Source organism: Mesoplodon densirostris, chromosome 4 (assembly GCF_025265405.1).
Source record: "Mesoplodon densirostris isolate mMesDen1 chromosome 4, mMesDen1 primary haplotype, whole genome shotgun sequence".
Taxonomy (NCBI): Eukaryota; Metazoa; Chordata; class Mammalia; order Artiodactyla; family Ziphiidae; genus Mesoplodon; species Mesoplodon densirostris.
In genome coordinates, this window is record NC_082664.1 from 164,589,885 (window position 1) to 164,607,557 (window position 17,673).

The 17,673-nt window shown below is 41.3% G+C and overlaps 1 protein-coding gene across 3 annotated transcripts in view; it reads right to left on the minus strand.

Annotated features, from left to right (window-relative positions):
* Positions 1–1,102: 1,102 nt before the first annotated feature.
* UPF2 (UPF2 regulator of nonsense mediated mRNA decay) overlaps positions 1,103–17,673 on the minus strand; it is a 100,231-nt gene continuing 83,660 nt past the window's right edge. For 2 of the 3 annotated variants that reach the window (XM_060097604.1, XM_060097603.1), the window contains exons 19-22: positions 13,177–13,344; positions 9,093–9,234; positions 7,641–7,761; positions 1,103–2,371 (exon numbers count right to left, since the gene is read on the minus strand). In XM_060097604.1, the coding sequence (XP_059953587.1) occupies positions 2,362–2,371; positions 7,641–7,761; positions 9,093–9,234; positions 13,177–13,344 (441 nt within the window). In that variant the 3' untranslated portion in view covers positions 1,103–2,361. Of the gene's footprint in view, positions 2,372–7,636; positions 7,762–9,092; positions 9,235–13,176; positions 13,345–17,673 lie in introns of those variants that run through there. The other variant, XM_060097605.1, reaches the window with a different exon arrangement.

Sequence of the window (17,673 nt, forward strand, 5' to 3'; positions counted from 1 at the left end):
TTCTCAGCTTATCTGTTCCCCCAAAGGCATCAAAGGATCAAAGGGAGAAGTCTGACAGCAAACATCAGGTTTGTTCACATCTTTGCTTACCTTTGGTGGATCACAAGGTAGGGGAAAGAGGCCAAAAGACTGACCACGTATGAGAATCAGTCTTCTCCAAAATCCAGCAGGCTTTCCCCCTTATTTATGTTTTTAAATATAAGCAAACTCCTTGGTGGTTAAAACAGAACCTATCTTACATGTCACTAATCTTTTGGTGACCAGTAACCTACCTCTGCTACAGAAATCTAATGGAATAAAGCACACTGCTGCACACCATCTTATTCGGTCTACTTTCCTTATGGTTACACCTGCTAGTGACCTTATTTCTTCTAGATGAAAGATGAAAAGTGAATGAAGGTGAATTATCACAGCCGATTTTCAGATATTCTCTGCCTTGTGTATGATACACAACAGAATTACCCCTGGTTCCCTCTAACAATTTAAACTTGGAAACAATATAAACATGACAAAACTTGTAAACCATTCTCCTCAACACCGAATAGCAAGGAATAGTACACAGGTCAGCAAGGAAGATGGCGATGAGGGTTGGAAAATAGGGTTAAGAGAATTAAGTCGAGTTTTGAAACTTCCTTCACGCTTTCTGGATTGTCTCAGCCAGCCTTGGAATAAACACCTGGAAAGAAATTGAAAACGATGGTTCTCGCAATTCCCTTCTGAACCGCCTGCCTTACAGAGGCGTTTATCAGCCCTGTGGCACACACGTGGGTAAGATCATAAACACCACCCCAGGCTAGACTGTGCTGTGCCAGCATTTTCCATCATAACCAGCTTCAAGCCTGTTCTAAAAATGTTTATTCTATTGGACTCCACTGGCTACTTTTTGTACTGACCCCAAAGGTCAGCTAACTCAGGAAACAATGCAAATAACAGACGCTAAAGGGAGAGCAACAATACTAGTGAAATGCTAAAGAAATCGTCTCTGAGACTATTTTATAAAGAATAGTGATGACCGTGGAAGATACTGATTTACCCATTTAATAGGTTTCCAAAACCCAAACCAAATAAAACACAACCACACCAAATCTAAATTACAACACTTTATTGCAGCATCGGCAAAGGTCAGATTTCTGAAGCTGGTGAAGATCGGGCAGCATTTCCATGTGAAATGTTACAACTTTACAAGTTTTGTTTCTTATTTAATTCTACATGCAGGAACTGAAACATGGTAAAAGAAAAAATGCAAAATAGCTAGAAAAAAAGATGTAATCAAGTTGTAGCATACAGATGTGCTCTTCAACTAAATTTACTATGCCTACTGGAAAGCAAACGAAAGACAACTATCCTAATAAATTAACAGATTGCCAGAAACAGACTAAGAATGCTCTTTTCTACTTAGTGGGGGGAAAACAAAACAAAACAAAACAAAAACAAAAGCAAAATAAAAGCTCTACTGTTTCCATACTTTGTTTAGAGACAGAGGCTGTAAACCCATGAAGGTCAACAAAATCTCCGGATCCCCTTCTCGCTGTCCTTCGTCCATCTTCTGTGGCATCTGCCTGGCACGCTGTCTGTTTTCAATGATACTTACAATGGGCTCAACTATCCCTGTTCTTAGGCTGGTGTCAGACTCCCCTAAGCCATCTGGGTACATGCTTTGTACACTAATCGTCTTCACATTTCCTTTTTACCCTAATAGGCAATGTTACATTACTGACTCCGATGGGTAAAACTGATTTTTCTCCCTCATCCCTTGTTCCTCTTGAAACAAACTCCTAAACAAAAGCCTTCCTGGTGGATTATCTGGTATTTGGATATCTTTCATCATTTTGTTGTCCTGCATGTAAGTTTTCACTAGAAGATTTTACTGCTTGCTCTATACTTTGCTACTATAGTCCTGGAGCCCCCAAATGTATCTTCTTCCAACTTGGGATGTTCAATTCAGAGACACTGTAACTCAAATCAAGTTTAAACTCAAGTTCATTTCCCCCATACCATTACCATTACAACAGTTTCTTCTTCGGCTTAATCATCTCACTGACGCTCTTCTTGGTGTAACTGCTCAGGAATCAAGTCAACCATCTCATTTCTTGACTGCATTCTCAAGAGAAGATGAACCCTCACGTGATTTCCATTACAAAAGGCCTTTTCTGCCTTATCTGGAAGCGTCGGCTTGTTCCGGTGTTGGCAGAGGCTGCTGTTTCTGCCTCATGGCCCCAGCCTGTCCCAGGTTTAGATTCGCAACTCTCTAGACCGACATGCTGAGCTGAGATGTGTCCACTGCTCTCATTCAATTGCTGGAGGACTCCACTATCCACAACATCAGATACAGGACCTAATGAAATGACACGTGCTGCTGGATCAACGTCTCCTAGAGGCACAAACAGGGCAATGTTAAAGAACCAGGACTGAGGACGACCCTCCAGCAAGAAAAAGCCCCTAAAAAAGGCCCCAGCCACTATTCACTGATGTCTGCAGACAAGTCAGTGCTTTTTAAAGAGAACGCAAACTCCTACTGGACTAAGACACAACAGGAGGCGGAGGGGCACTAAAAAGAGCAATTCTGATGCTGATCAGAAGGGGGTGGTCCCAGTAGCTCTCCTGTAACTACTTTCTAAGATGCTGAAAATTCATGGTTTGTGTCATGGCTGAACAGTGTACCCTCCAAATTCACATGTTGAAGTCTAGCCGCAGTACCTCAGAATGTGACCTTATTTGAAGACAGGATCACTGCAGATGTAATTTGTTAAGACGAGGCCAGACTGGAGTAGGATGGGCCCCTGATCCAGTGTGACTGTGTCCTCGTAACAGGAGGAAACCCAGACACAGACAAACACCCTGGGAGAACGCCACGTGAAGATGAAGGCATGGGTCAGATGGTGCTGTGGAAGCCAGGGGATGCCAAAGATTGCTGGCAAAGCACCAGAAGCCAGGAGGGAGCCTGGAGCGGATTCTCCTCTCAGCCTCAGAAGGAACCAACCCGGCCTTGACCTTGGATTTCGGCCTCCAGAAGTGTGAGGCAAACCGCTCTGTTGTTTAAGTCACAAAGTTTATCATGCTTTCTTTTGGCAGCTCTAGCAAACTCATACAGGTTGTCTCTCACAAGGCAAGTTGCATTAGCAAGAAACTTTCAAAGAATAAAATGCAAATACAGAAAAGTCTATCTTCAGCTGGATACATCCGTTAAGTCGTGCAGAACTGAACTGAATGGGAAAAGGTCAGTAGAAGAAGTATTCTCTGAGAGAAAGAAAGTCTCTCCCCTGATGTCAAGACAAAGCAATGGTCTAAAACAGAATACTTTATTTAGATAAACGCAATGAATGACAGGAGAAGCGTTCACAGTCTTTGATTAATAAGACACACATTATAACCCCTTGCTACTCAGAGTGTGGTCCATACTCCAGCAGCTTTGACATCTGGGAGCTTGTTAGAAACTAATCAGAACCAGCAGTTTAACAAGAGTCAGAATGGTTAAAATAGGTATTTTAAAGTTTGAGGAGCGCTGGTATAATCCACACAAGTTTATAGCATATAAACCGTGTTAGTATTAACACTTGCCAAAGATGCTGAGTTTCACAGTTTATTCAACACTCACAGGGTAGAAAGTATCCCTGTCCTGCACTACAGAACACTTTGGTAACTGTGTTACTTAGAGTGCTGCTGTCATTTTAACTCATTATAAGCAAATGCTTACTCCTTGTTAGAGCATTCCTGCCCAGGGAGAAGGACTGACATTTTAACTTACAGCCCTATTTCAATCCTGATTATAAAATATAAAAATCATTATAATTAATGTCTGGGAGCCTTATCAAAATCTACAGGTAATAAAAACTTAAAACTGCTTTAATAACCAGTTTCCAAGTAAATTTCCCTTTATCTGACATATAATGTCAACAATTTAATAACTTTTTAAAAAAAGTACTAGTCAAGTTAAGAGTCAAATTGAAAACAGTTTCTCAGACCTCACTCACAGAACCTCCCTCTGCCTCTTTCTACAGGACTTCAGCACGCAGACACCCGAGGACCACAGCTCTAGATGCACAGGTTTCTACTGAGTCTGGCCCAGCGTTAAAAATAGAAGAAAATAAAGAGGAGCCAAACTACCAAAAGACACCACCCATCACCTAATGTTCTTCCACATGACTACATTTCTTCACTTAAGTTTAAAAAATAGCAAAGAACATTTGGTACTTGAAAGGCTTCAAAAACTCACTTTTACACATTTGCTTGTTCCTCTACAATGTTCATCTGAACTGGCATTTTAAGAGCACTGGCTTTGAGAAGACTATAAAACCATAAGACTTTACAGAGGGCCATTTTCAAGAGTGTTGGACAAGTTAGGATTTTTTTTTCCAAGTCATTATTTTAGGAAGATATTTAAAATAGGTAAAGCCAAGTAGCTCAAGAGTCTCACAAAATCAGGAAAACAAAAGGGAATGAGGGTGCTAGGAAGCATAACACAGGGAGAAAGTTTGTTAAATCACTAAGCATAGATTTTCTTGAAGTCCCTCTGTCCAGTCAACAAATATTTACTGGGCATCTACTATGTGCCAGGCACCAAGACCTATGGAGGAGATAAAACGGAAAGCAAGACAAGGCCTCATGTCCGCCCTGAGTCTTCAATCTCCTGGGGGATGGAGACAAGCTAGCAGGTGACGAAGCACAACAAGGTCTGGGGAAGCACAGTGAGCCAGGGCAGCAAGGTCAGGCTCCCGAGTTTCAAGGGGAGACCTGACGGAGGAGCAGGAGTTATCCGGGGAAGAGCCCGAAAGGGTTCCAAACAGAGGGAGGCAAAAAGGGCATAACTAGAAGAGCTAAAAGGCCAGCTGGATGGAAGTAGGGGAAAAAATAGCAAGAGGTAAAGCCAGTAAGGGGAGTGCACCCCCATCACACAGGGTCGTGTTAACCAAGTGAGGAGTTGGGACTTTATCCCACAAGCCACGAGGAGCCACTGAAGGGTTTAAGCACAAGAGCTCACTGCTGGTCAGACGGCAGGTTTCCACTTGAGAAAGAACACTGTGGGGAGAGCAGAGAGGATGCATTGGAAGGGGTTGAAATTGGAGACTGAGAAGCATATCTGGAGGCTGCAGGCAATAATCCAGATGAAGTGACAGTAGCTTGATCTAGGATCTCCGTGCGGAGGTGGAATAAGCAGGGCCAGTGTGAGAAAGCCATTTACCACTAGAATCAGAGTATTTGTTAATTAACTACACAGAGAGACTGATGCAGAGGGAAGAGTCAAAAACAAAACCTCCTTTTCTAGTTTGGACAACTGTGAGGGCAGAGCTTCCGTTCACTGGGCTAGAGAACAGAGGAGGGGAGAGGATGGGGCGGGGATACGCTGAAGTCGAAGTTCCCGGGAGACGTCTAGGTGGTTGTTCAGAAGACAGCAGGTGCACGGTCAGAAACCAGAGTGGAGGCTTGGGCTGGAGACCCGGCTGGTAACGGAGCCACGGGAGGGGACACCTCCTGCGAGAGCGCTCGGCGTAAGCAAGGAGGGCCAAGGACCAGACTGAGGGGCACGGGTGTTTCCAGGAGGAGGCAAGGCCACCCCGGAGTCAGGAGACAAGCAGAGGAGGCAGGGAGGGAAGAAGAATACCAGAAAGGACAGCAGAGCCGCAGAGGTCACGGGAAGAGAGTGTGCCGACAGAAGAGGGGGCCCACGTGCAGAGCGCTCCGAGACAGCCACCCAGATGGCTGAACGGAGCACTGAGGCGGCCCGGGCCAAGGCCAAGGTGTCAGGGAAGGGGCGGGGAGGCAGATGCACAGTGAGTGCGAGGTGAGAGAGAGCCAGCGTGGCCAGTTCCAAGTCTGGCTGCCTGCAGGGCTAGAGGGAGGGAAGGAAATCAGAAAGGTAACAAAGAACTTTGAAAAACGACCGAGTAACTGGTAGCAAACTAAGAAAGGCACATCTCTGTGTTCATATACACAACTATAGCAGCATGTTTAAGCTGATACATCTGCTTTCCCATATTTTTATTCCACACTCCTTGAGAAATGCTTGGAGCTTAGACTCTCCATCAATGATTTTTTAAATAAATACATGACTAGGGCAGAATTAGCTGTCAAGTACCTGGACCTGGTTTCTCAACTGGACTATAAGCCTCAGAGTAAAGACTGTCTTCTACTTCTGAATTTTCTATAGTGCAGGACTGAATCCATGGAAGGTGCTGGATGGAATGTAAGCTGAGGGGAGCAAATCCTACTGCAAATAGTAATTATGTAGCAAATGTCACATTTATTGATTCTGTAAAGTCACCCAAACATTGAAAAATTAGAAAATGATGCTACTGTTACAATATCTAAACTGAGAAAGGATTAGGGATTAATAGACACAATGCTGTTCAGAGATGTTAGGCTGCAATATGGCTGGTGAAGTTGATGAAAAATGTCAAGATAAGAAAGAGGGAGCAGACATTACCAAGAACACAATGGTATATATTTAAAGCTACTCTAAGAAAGTGTAAAAGGAGAAAACTAAAATTTCCATGGCCTCTTCCTTAACCTAGCCGGTTCCACGTCTTAGCACAATAAAAGGTATTATTAAAGGACTTTAATGAAGGTCGTCGGGTAATTTAAAATAATCTAATATCTTATGCCTATTGTACATCATTTGTAATGTGGATTTCTAAAAAAAAAATTGCACTCAATAGCTGTTACAAAACAGATCCCTAAACTGTCAATGACAAACCAATTTCCTAAATTGCAATTTGATTAGAGTTGTCTGAGCATATAGTTCAAAGAAAAATGTTACCAGGAACACGAATATACTTAGTGAGTAAAGACACAAGCTGGAACATCTGCGTTTTCTCCAATGCTACTACTCTCCTCAGTGGACCATTTCTCTACCCCAGCATTCTTTTCTATACCTGCTCGCCTGTCTCCAACAACAAGGTGACAACATTTGAGGGCTGCTGTAGAGCCTCAGTCTAAATACCCCAAGAAGACCAGTAAAAGCACAAAGCCTACGCCACTTTTGAAAATAACCCAAACACAAGACAGAAAACCAAGTTGATAGGTACGGGTCTTTAGATCAGATCCCAGCAAAACTTTCAACAACTTTAAAAAAAAGATGAGTGAGGTCTTAGGCAGTATCTAAGAAGATATGAGGCAATATCTTCTATATGAAATACCTTACAGAGTTTTAATAATTTCACATTAAGCAACTCAAGGTTAAGAAGAACTGGCATAGATCCCAGCAGGATATTTTATAATTTAAAAACAAACAAACAAAATACCTCAAAACAAACTCAATCTGCATGACTGAAAGTCTAGTAACAGGTTTTGGGTTTTTGTAAACACTATGATTACATAACACTGGCTTGAGAGATTCTAACAAAAAGCCTGTGACGTCTCTCAAACTAATCTGTAACTAGTCCTCAAAAGAGGAAACTAAAAAATCCAAAGAAGTCCACTCAGAAAAAGTGGAAGCCAAGATTGGTGTGGCTGAAATTAAGATTAAAAAACAAACAAACAATTTTATAAATAGGTTTTCTTTACTCAAATATCTACAACTCAAAGACTTTTCTATTTTGCTAATCATTGGGCCTTGATCATTAGGTATAATCCAGAACTATCTAATTTGCTCACATGGACACCATGAAAAATAGCTAAGGCAGAAATAAGAGAGACCGTCCTACCTCCCACCAGTCTTAAAGATTAGATCTGCATTAGGCGCTCCCTTTGGATGTTGGTAACGAGGCCGCCGCTCCCGATTGGTGTTTGCTGGAGCTGGGCGCTGGGCAAGAGACTGCAGCATTTCTGGAATTAGGAGCAAAACAGAAAAGGCATTTAACGTTGGTAAATGTACTCCCAAGAAGCAAATAAAACCCTACGGAGATCAAGTTTATTAGTCCTGTCAGGTAGCTGACTAAAGAAAAATAACCATTATATGGACTAAAATGATTAAGAGGTACAAGAAGAGCAACCAAGAGAGGAGACATGCTCTTGAGTATCATTTAACATCCAACGCTCCCTTTACAGTCAATGTGGCCACAACGGTAAGTGTCGTGAGGCAGTGAAACAGCGTAAGAAGCAGTTTAGTACAACAGCTATCGGCACGGCGTTTGGAGCCAGATAATATTAGCTCAAATCCCAGCTCTGCCACATACTAGCTATGCGACTTTTGGTTCAGTTTCCCTAAATGTAAAATGGGAATAATAATAAGCACTTATCTCACAGAATTGTTGTGAGGATTAAGTGATTTGATAAAGTACATAAGTGTCCTGCCATAGTAAGCAATTACACTGAGTGTTACCTACCATTATTTATTATTAAGAACATTGGGTATCAACTGAACTGGAAGAGAAGATTCTAGAAATGGGATTTAAAGACAGAATCCTGGGACTTCCCTGGCGGTCCAGTGGTTAAGACTCCACGCTTCCACTGTAGGAGGCATGGGTTTGATCCCTGGTCAGGGAACTAAGACCCCACATGTCACGAAGCGTGGCCAAAAAAAAAAAAAAAAAAATTAACAACAAAAAAAAGATAGAAAACCAACTATTTATTTATACAACCATCTCTTGCACAAAAAGCAGTCGGTGAGTAGAGCACTATATAGACAGCCATGTTATGGCTCTAAAATCTGGATGCCAGGGGAATGACAAAAGGCTGACTTATGAAGTGTCAGTGGACTCTATATGTAAAGTTCCAGTCAATCCAAGTGTGCTGGGTATGTCTGCATAAAACTGGAATCCTAACTTGATGCCCACAAATCTGAAGGAACAGAGGGTCCTTGAGACCAGGATTCTCAAGTAGACAAAAGAAATGACATTTGTTGAATAATAATTTGCTCACAGTTGACTGGCAGCATGAGGCAATTAAAACTTGGCATTATATCACTTGCAAACATAGCTCTAACAGTATAGAGCCTAACTGAATTATGGGGGAAGCAAAATATGACAAAAATTACGTTAGTGTTACTTTACAAAATAAGTGAGAGAAAAATGAAGACAGAATGGAATATAAAAAACAATCAACTTCTCAGGCTAAATATATACAAACATGACATGAAAAGGTGCAGAATAAAAGCTTTGATGTTCTGTACTTTAAAAGCCCAAATTTCCACTTCCATCCTGAAAAAGATTTGATACCTTGATAATCTTCTTGTTCTTGCCGTTCATTGATATCTAGTGTGAGCTTTTTCATTCTCATCCTCTCTTCCTGTTCTGCCTGTTGCTGGTTCCAATGATTTGCAGCAAGTTGGGAAGACATGGGTACATTAAGGATCTTAAACTGAGAAAAAAAAATAATAAAGAAATCACAAATGGCTTGAGATAATCAAAGAAAAAAAAGATTTCAAATAAATTAGTAAGTAGAATTAAATGAGCTTAGAAAAATAATAATCTTTCCTTCCTTAATAAGTCAATAAAGACAGCATCATCTAAGAACGTAAACAGACAACAGTGTTCCTCTGCTAGAGACAAACCCATTAGGACTGGATGGGAAGTGGAAGGCCATCAAGTTCAACCTCCATCAAGTTCAACCTTTTCTGCACCCTGTTTGGGAGCACACATCTAAGCAACAGGGGATCATTTTCCACTGTACAGACCCTATTACATATGGCTAACTATAAGAAAGGGTTTTATACAGCAAGCTGTAATCTGCACCTTTTTCATTTCTACCCTCTGGAATCAGTTCTGCCCTCCTGAACTATGCAGTCTAGTCCACCTTCAGGCTTAACAGACCCTCATATTCCAAAGACAGATGTGACACTGGAAAAGAGAAAGAGTTAAGCAACTGACTGATGAGATCTATATCTCTATTATGGGGGAGAGTCCTTATCTATGGAATGGTTTGTTTTTAGCAGGATGTCCCTGTTTCAGGACTGTTAACAAGTATTAAACTATAATAAATATATTGTGCATTTGTTTAAAACAATCAAAAAGTTCTTTAAAACATTACATAATGGCTCTATTACATTAAAACTTTTGCTTTAATGATCAAAACATTTTATTTCAATTCATTATTCTAATTCACAGACATTTACATACAGAAAGAAACTATCAACAGTATTAACCTTTCTTTTCAACTACTTACTTCATTGGTGCAAATTTTTCTTTTCCTACTGACTACAGAAGAAAGTTATTTCTGGGCACAAATCTGGTGCACAAAGAGATCTTTCACTTAAAAACTAAAGATTCCTATAAGGCTACACATTTCACATTTCTAAAAAAACCATTGCACCAGAAGGGCCAACACCCAAAAGTCAAATAAAGAAATAAAAATCAGAACAAAATATACTTTCTTCTTCAGACCACAAAATAACAGTGATGTTTCTTCAAATAATGTTCCTAAAATTGAACATTTTCCAAAATTCCAAATAATGTTTATGAGTTGAAAATTTACTTAATAACCAAGTACTCTGAGCTCTCATTTCATGTTTGCTAACATTTAAAAAATAAAGTTCAATAAAAATGTTTCCTTAAACAAAATTTCACATTTTAAGAAATAGGGACTTCACTCCTCATTCTGAAGCTATATAGATTATACACTATATAATCTATCCACTTTGAACCAAAAATATTTCTTCTAAAACACAGACATATGGTCCTATGTTGACCCATACAATTTAGAATTCAGGACAGCTTGAAATGAATTTACTTTTCAAAGCTCCAAAGTTTCTGAAGGTAGATTTTAATTTTATGCCTACACGTTCTGAAAAGATCAAATGGGGTGTGCAAATTCACAGGTATACTGAATTTTCATGTGTGCCTCAGAAAAGGGAGACACGAATGAAGAAAACTGATTATTTACTATTGTGTAATTTGATCTTCACAGAAAGATATTCCTAAGCCTCCTTTTAAATAAGAAAAATCAAGGCTCAGGAAGTGTGCCAATGTAGTACAAATGTTCAGGAGCTGTACGGGAATAGGAACCAAGGCCTACCGAACTGACGTTGCCACGTACTGCCCTTCACAATGAAAAAAACAACAAACTTCCTTTTTGTGCCAAGAAATCTGGTGATGAGGGGAGAGCGAGGGAGTGGAAAGGGGAAGCTGAGAGCTTTTAAAGAAAAAGAAAATGAATCAGACCTAAAATGTGATGACTGAAATAGAAAAGTCTACTCAGAGGACTAAGTCATCCCTAGAAAAGAAAAGAAAAGCAAAAACTCTGGGCTTTGAGAATCCTGGTAACCATGGTGAATTAGTAGTTCCAAGTGCTGAGAAGAGCAATTTTACAAAGATCTCACTCCAACACCAAGTTTAGGGTCTTGATCAAAAACAAACCCTTATTTTTCTAGGGACTGGGTGGAGGATGAGGGAAAGGGGAAATGTGAGGGCTCATCTCTGGCCTGAGGGTGAGAAAGGGGCGGGGAACTTTCCTAAAAACTTGATAAACCTAGAAACTGCGACGGAGGAAAGTCCTATTGACTAGAAAGGAATTAGGAAGACAGTGTCTGAAAAACATACAGCAGTGCTCGGAATCGAAGTCAAAGTTAACTATTTAAACATGACTCATGATGGAAACCCTGTTCCCAGCCCTCCATTCCGTGATCCTAACTGGTATTCAGTTTTCATATCTCAAGATTTATTTGCACTATAGCAAAATAATGGTATACTGTACAACTTTGATCTTTTGAGTAACAAGAAATTACCTGACCAAAGCAGAGATAAAAAATTAAGGTAGGCATCATCTCCTGGAGGCTGTGCTGGGAGGGAGGAAACAGAACATCCCTGCCCTCACAGAGAACACCTCATTCCCGGTCTTCTCCAGTCACCCCCGCAGCAGCTGTCTCCCTCTCATCGCCTCCTCCCCACCCGGTCTCTTCTATCCTCTTATCTTGCTTTATCTTCCAACACAGCACTGTCTCCAACCTGACATTATTTCTTTATTGTTGCCTCTCAATACTAGAATGAAAGCTCCCAAGAGAGGAGGGACTTGGTTGGCTCCTGCATTTCTGCACATGGAACAGTACCTGGTATGTGGCAAGTCAACAATAAGTATCTGTTAAATGACTATTTAAATAAATGTGGGAGCCAGGCGCTGAACTTGTCTGTGATAAGCTGTGGTAGCCACTGTATTTCATAGACACTTCCATTAGTTATAAGATGCACTATTATTTTACATACCACTAAAACAGAAAAAAATGCTGTCAATTATCCCAAGAGTCCACCAACTCTAAGAGGTGGCTTGATTTCAGAAATATTAAAGTGTGGAATTTTTTTTTACAGAACTGGTAATATATGATGTATCCTAGAGTTGTGTCTGAGAGCCAGGCTCTGTTTTCTTCAGGGCACTTTTCACTATCTGCAAATATATTATGCTGTCTCTCTCCCTCATCTGGGTTGTGCATTCACGAGGCCAGGGGCTGCATCTTGTTCATCACTGTAGCCTCACACTTAGGATGGTATTTGGCACACAGTAGACAATTAATATTTGATGAGTGAATGTATGAATCAAAGTGATAGCTTAGTAGTCGGGGAAATGATTTTGAGAGCCATCTGTGAAATAAGGGAAAGAAGGAAGAGGTAATTTAAGGAGAATGGAGGAGAGGGTTAGGGATCAGAAAACAATGATTTTTGGTTTTTTCCCAAGAGAAATCTTGGCAAGTGAGCATTTTCTTGAGATTATCTGCCCTCACCCTCCTTCCCTTTCCCACCCTGAGCTTACATATGAAACCCTTCTACTGAAAGTCAAGGTATTTATATCTTCTAACAAATACATATGATTTAAATTTTATTTTAATATATTTATTTATCTGGCTGCATCGGGTCTTCGTTGCGGCACGCAGGATCTTCGTTGAGGCATGCAGGATCTTTCGTTGTGGCACACAGGCTTCTCTCTAGTCGTGGCATACGGATTTTTTCTCTTCTCTAGTTGTGGCGCACAGGCTCCAGGGCTCGTGGGCTCTGTAGTTGTGGCGTGCGGGCTCCAGAGCACATGGGCTCTGTAGTTTGCAGCACGCAGGCTCTCTAGTTGAGGCGCTTGGGCTTAGTTGCTCCGCAGCATGTGGGATCTTAGTTCCCCGACCAGGGATTGAACATGCGTCCCCTGCACTGCAAGGCAGATTCTTTACCTCTGGACCACCAGGGAAGTCCCTATCACTGAATACTTTAAACGTTTCCAGTCTTTCCCCTTGTAAGCAAAAGATAATTTAGAACCTATAAAACAAAGTTACTGCTTACACTTGATAACTAACAACCAACTGTGAATACACAGCGGACAGATTCTTACCTGCTGTTTATTGCCTTTTCTGGTTAACATGACAAACGGCATCGTATCTGCAGACTCTGCCTCTCCCTCCCCACCACCGAGTGGCGGCCCTTTCCTCAGCTGGCTTTTGAGATGCAAGGGAATGGCAACATCAAGTTGGTGCACTTTAACAGATTCGCCACTTCGTTGCTTAAAGACAGAAATGAAAAAATGAAAATAACCCAATACATTGCAAACAATTCCTTCAGTGCTATGTTTGTTAGAGCAAACACTAGAGCCAAGTCGTCTTTCTGAAACCACAGAGTCATCCCCCACCTCCAAACCCTTACACACGCCTTGGAGGAACCATATGATTTGGTTCCTACTGATGGCTCCAGCCTCTCCCAAGCTCAAACAAACAATGCTGTAGGTTCTACTGTTTCCCTGTTCCTTGAGTGCACTTCTCCTCTCATTCACACTCACGGCACACATCTTCCTTTGTAGTTATCATAGGCCATAACTGCCTGCTTATCCATGAGACGTCCCACCTGACTGATGGCGTTCATCACTGAACCCTTTCCCTGGCATTTGGTGGTGGTGCTTTACACAGAGCAGGTGCCCAATTAATATTTAAGAGTGAATAGAATCTACTAATGTTCAGATTAACTTCCTGCTTATTAATATCAATTATTTTTAGCATTCACACTGGATTTATCAACCAATTATTTAAACAAACCTTCACCAATGACTTACTACATGTTAGGCTTGGAGATACTAATATTAAAAAGATAGTCTCGGGCTTCCCTGGTGGCGCAGTGGTTGGGAGTCCGCCTGCCGATGCAGGGGACACGGGTTTGTGCCCCGGTCCGGGAGGATCCCACATGCCGCAGAGCGGCTGGGCCCGTGAGCCGTGGCTGCTGGGCCTGCACGTCCAGAGCCTGTGCGTCCGGAGCCTGTTTTCCGCAACGGGAGAGGCCGCAACAGTGAGAGGCCCGCATATCGCAAAAAAAAAAAATAATTAAAAAAAAATAAAAAGATAGTCTCTACCCTCAAAGAGCTCATAAACTTGTTAAGTAAGAGAGAGAAATAAATTAATTACAATTCATTTGGGTTGCGTATAACGTGTGTTGGGGATGGAGTGACCACATAGGCCTAGCTGAGAGTGGGTGGGTGCTGAGATTTCACAAAAGGTTGAATGAAAATGGGACATTTGAGAACATTAAGACTTCACATGACTTCTTCCAAGCAGATGGTAAAAGAGCAGTTTGGGGGATATGGAGGGAATTTAGGCTGGGGAAGAATAGGTGCAAAAGCAAGGATGTGAAACAGCAGGTGCATTTAGGGAACTGCAAATAATTTCTAAGTCTGATGAATGGAGCACGAATGAGAAAAGAGTGGAACATGACTCTTCAAAGCTAAGAAGGTAATGCCGAAAGGCCATGAAGGTGTTAAAACTGCTTAACTGCTATTTAAATAGTCTTTTGATATAGGTGCCATATATGCAAGAGTTGGGTTTTTTTGGGTTTTATTTTTTTGGTTTTTTTTTTTTTGCAGTATGCGGGCCTCTCACTGTTGTGGCCTCTCCCATTGCGGAGCACAGGATCTGGACGCGCAGGCTCAGCGGCCATGGCTCACGGGTCCAGCCACTCTGCGGCATGTGGGATCTTCCTGGACCAGGGCACGAACCCATGTCCCCTGCATCAGCAGGCAGACTCTCAACCACTGCGCCACCAGGGAAGCCTGGTTTTATTTTTTGATTTCTAAGTTCCAATTTCTTAGAATTTGCTTAAAGTTCTCCCAGGTTCATAAGATTTATCAAGACTTTTTATCAGTATTTAAAATTTGAAAGAATCATGTTAGATGAATCTTGATTTGTAAATTATCTTTCTTTCCTGATAACAAAATTAACATACTATTTTCGTAAACTATTTCAATACAAAAATATATTACTGGGCTTCCCTGGTGGTGCAATGGTTAAGAATCCACCTGCCAGGCAGGGGAAAATGGGTTCGAGCCCTGGTCTGGGAAGATCACACATGCTGCAGAGCAACTAAGCCCGTGCACCACAACTACTGAGCCTGCGCTCTAGAGCCTGCAAGCCACAGCTACTGAGCCCGCGTGCCGAGACTACTGAAGCCCGCGCGCCTACAGCCAGTGCTCCACAACAAGAGAAGCCACCGCAATGAGAAGCCCACGCACCGCAATGAAGAGTAACCCCACTCACTGCAACTAAAGAAAGCCTGTGCACAGCAAAGACCCAACGCAGCCAAAAATAAAATTAATTAATTTAAAAAAAAATATATATATATATATATTACCAAGTGCGTCCATACCAATCCCTCCAGGTACCTCCCTCAGCCCGACTCCAAGATGCAACAACTATTAACAATGGGTCATGTCCTTCCAGATTTTTTCTTGCACATATATACATATATAAACATATACTATATACACATATAAACAGGAGCAACCATGATGTGTATTATTCTATACTAAACATACATGTTCTTCTTCTTTTTGATTCAATATCTTGGGCATCTAGTTGAATATATACAGAGCTAATTATAGGGGTGTGTCTTATTTATTTTATTGGTCATCTACTGATAGACAGCTTAGACTTTTTTTTCTATTACAATGTCACATCTTTGTGACATTATATTTAACTTCATGCACTTGAGAGACTATTATTAAGGGTACATTTTTAGATCAAATGGCATGCCCATCTGACAGGTTTACCAAATTTTCTCTAAAAAACAATGGACTCATTTACACTTACCAAATATAGATGTTTGCCCACACTTAACCACAATAGATACTGTCACTTTTTAAATCTTAATATCTGATGACCTGATAAAAAGGCCCTTCTTAGTTCGCTTATCTTTTGATTGTCAGTGAGCTTTAGCACGATTTTGCATATTCTTTCCAACAGCAACAAAATGAGTCATTCATCTTTTCTCATTACTTTGTATGATCTCTTTGGTATAGTAGAGATATTGACTCGTGTTGTGTTGGCTATAGACTTTTTCCCCCCTGGTCTGTTATTTCTTAAAGGTTTTTATGGCATTCTGTGCTGGAAAGTAATGCAACAAATGGTTGATAAGAGACTACACCACTCACTACCCTTTCACCTTAAGCAAGTTTTTTTGTCTTTCCAAGCCTATTTCTTTAAGTGAAACATGGGAATATGAACAGCATCCAACAGCACTGTATGAAGAATAAATGTAAAGTCTTAATGCAGTGCTCAACAGTCTTCACAATTATTAAGATTTTTTGAGAGATTTGCAATTAATTCTGGTGTGGAAATAAAACAGAAATCCAGCTTTATTTTTATTGACCATTTGTTGAATACACCATTTTCCCTCAACTGATCTGAAGTGTTAACTTCATCATGATTAAACTGCCATGTTCTGAGGTCTATTCTGGACTCTCCTCTGTTTGATTAATCTGTCTATTCCTGCAACAACCTATTACTGTATGTATATCTTGTATTTCAACTCACCCTCCATTTTCTACAAGTTTCCTAGCTATTCTGTTTCTTCTTACAGATGCTTTTAGGAATAATTTTGTTAAGTTCACCCTGCATTCATGTCCCTGTTCTTCTCTCCCCCCACCCCCACCCCATCCCCAAATGCCCCCCGTGGGACAGAATTAGGACTGCATGAAATTTAAGGACCTGATTCATGAAGAGTCAATGTCTTCACGATACTGTATCTTCCTACGATTTTTAGCAAAAGGAAGACGTCTGTACAACTGTTCGTTTGGGGTATTTGATAATGATTTAAAATCAGTGCCTAACAGAGGATGAAGTTTTCTGCAGTACATAAACACAAATGCAAAAATGTGAATTCAAAGTTTCCTCCTCTCTGATCACACCCTCCCATCCTTCCAGATCACTTCTTCAAGAGTGCTCAATAAGTAACGATCACTGGACCACATCAAAAGCTCCCATTCCTCTGACTTCCTCAGCTTTTCTACCTTATTTCTAAATGTTGGGCTCCTCAGGGCTCAACCCTGAACCTGCTCCTCTTCCGTCTCCACACTCTACATCTGGGTGAGTCAGTTATTGCCATGGCTTTAAATATGCTCTAACAACCGCTCCATTTGTGTTTCTCTTCTGATCTCCAGACACTTCCACTGACACCTCACAGGCTCCTCAAACTTAACAAGTGGAACTTGGGCTCACTCTCCCGTTTCCAGTCAGAGACCAGCCAGTGGCCCAAAAGCTAAAAGACTTGAGTGTCGTCTTTGACTCCTTGGGCCCCATACACCGCTATCTAATCAAGCACAAAATAAATCCAGTTCATTCTACCTCCTAAACAGCTTTCAAATCCAGACTTCTGTCCATGTGCCCTGCCACTCCCCTAGACAGATGCCCATCATCTCTCACCTGGGTTACCACCACAGCCTTCTAACCACCCCCTGGTTAGTCTCCCCACTTTTAGTCCTATCCCAGTCTGAACCAGCTCCTTAAAGGACCGGGCCACTCCCAATTACCTGTTCTCATGCTGTGACCCACCCACAGACCGTGTTCTATTAATA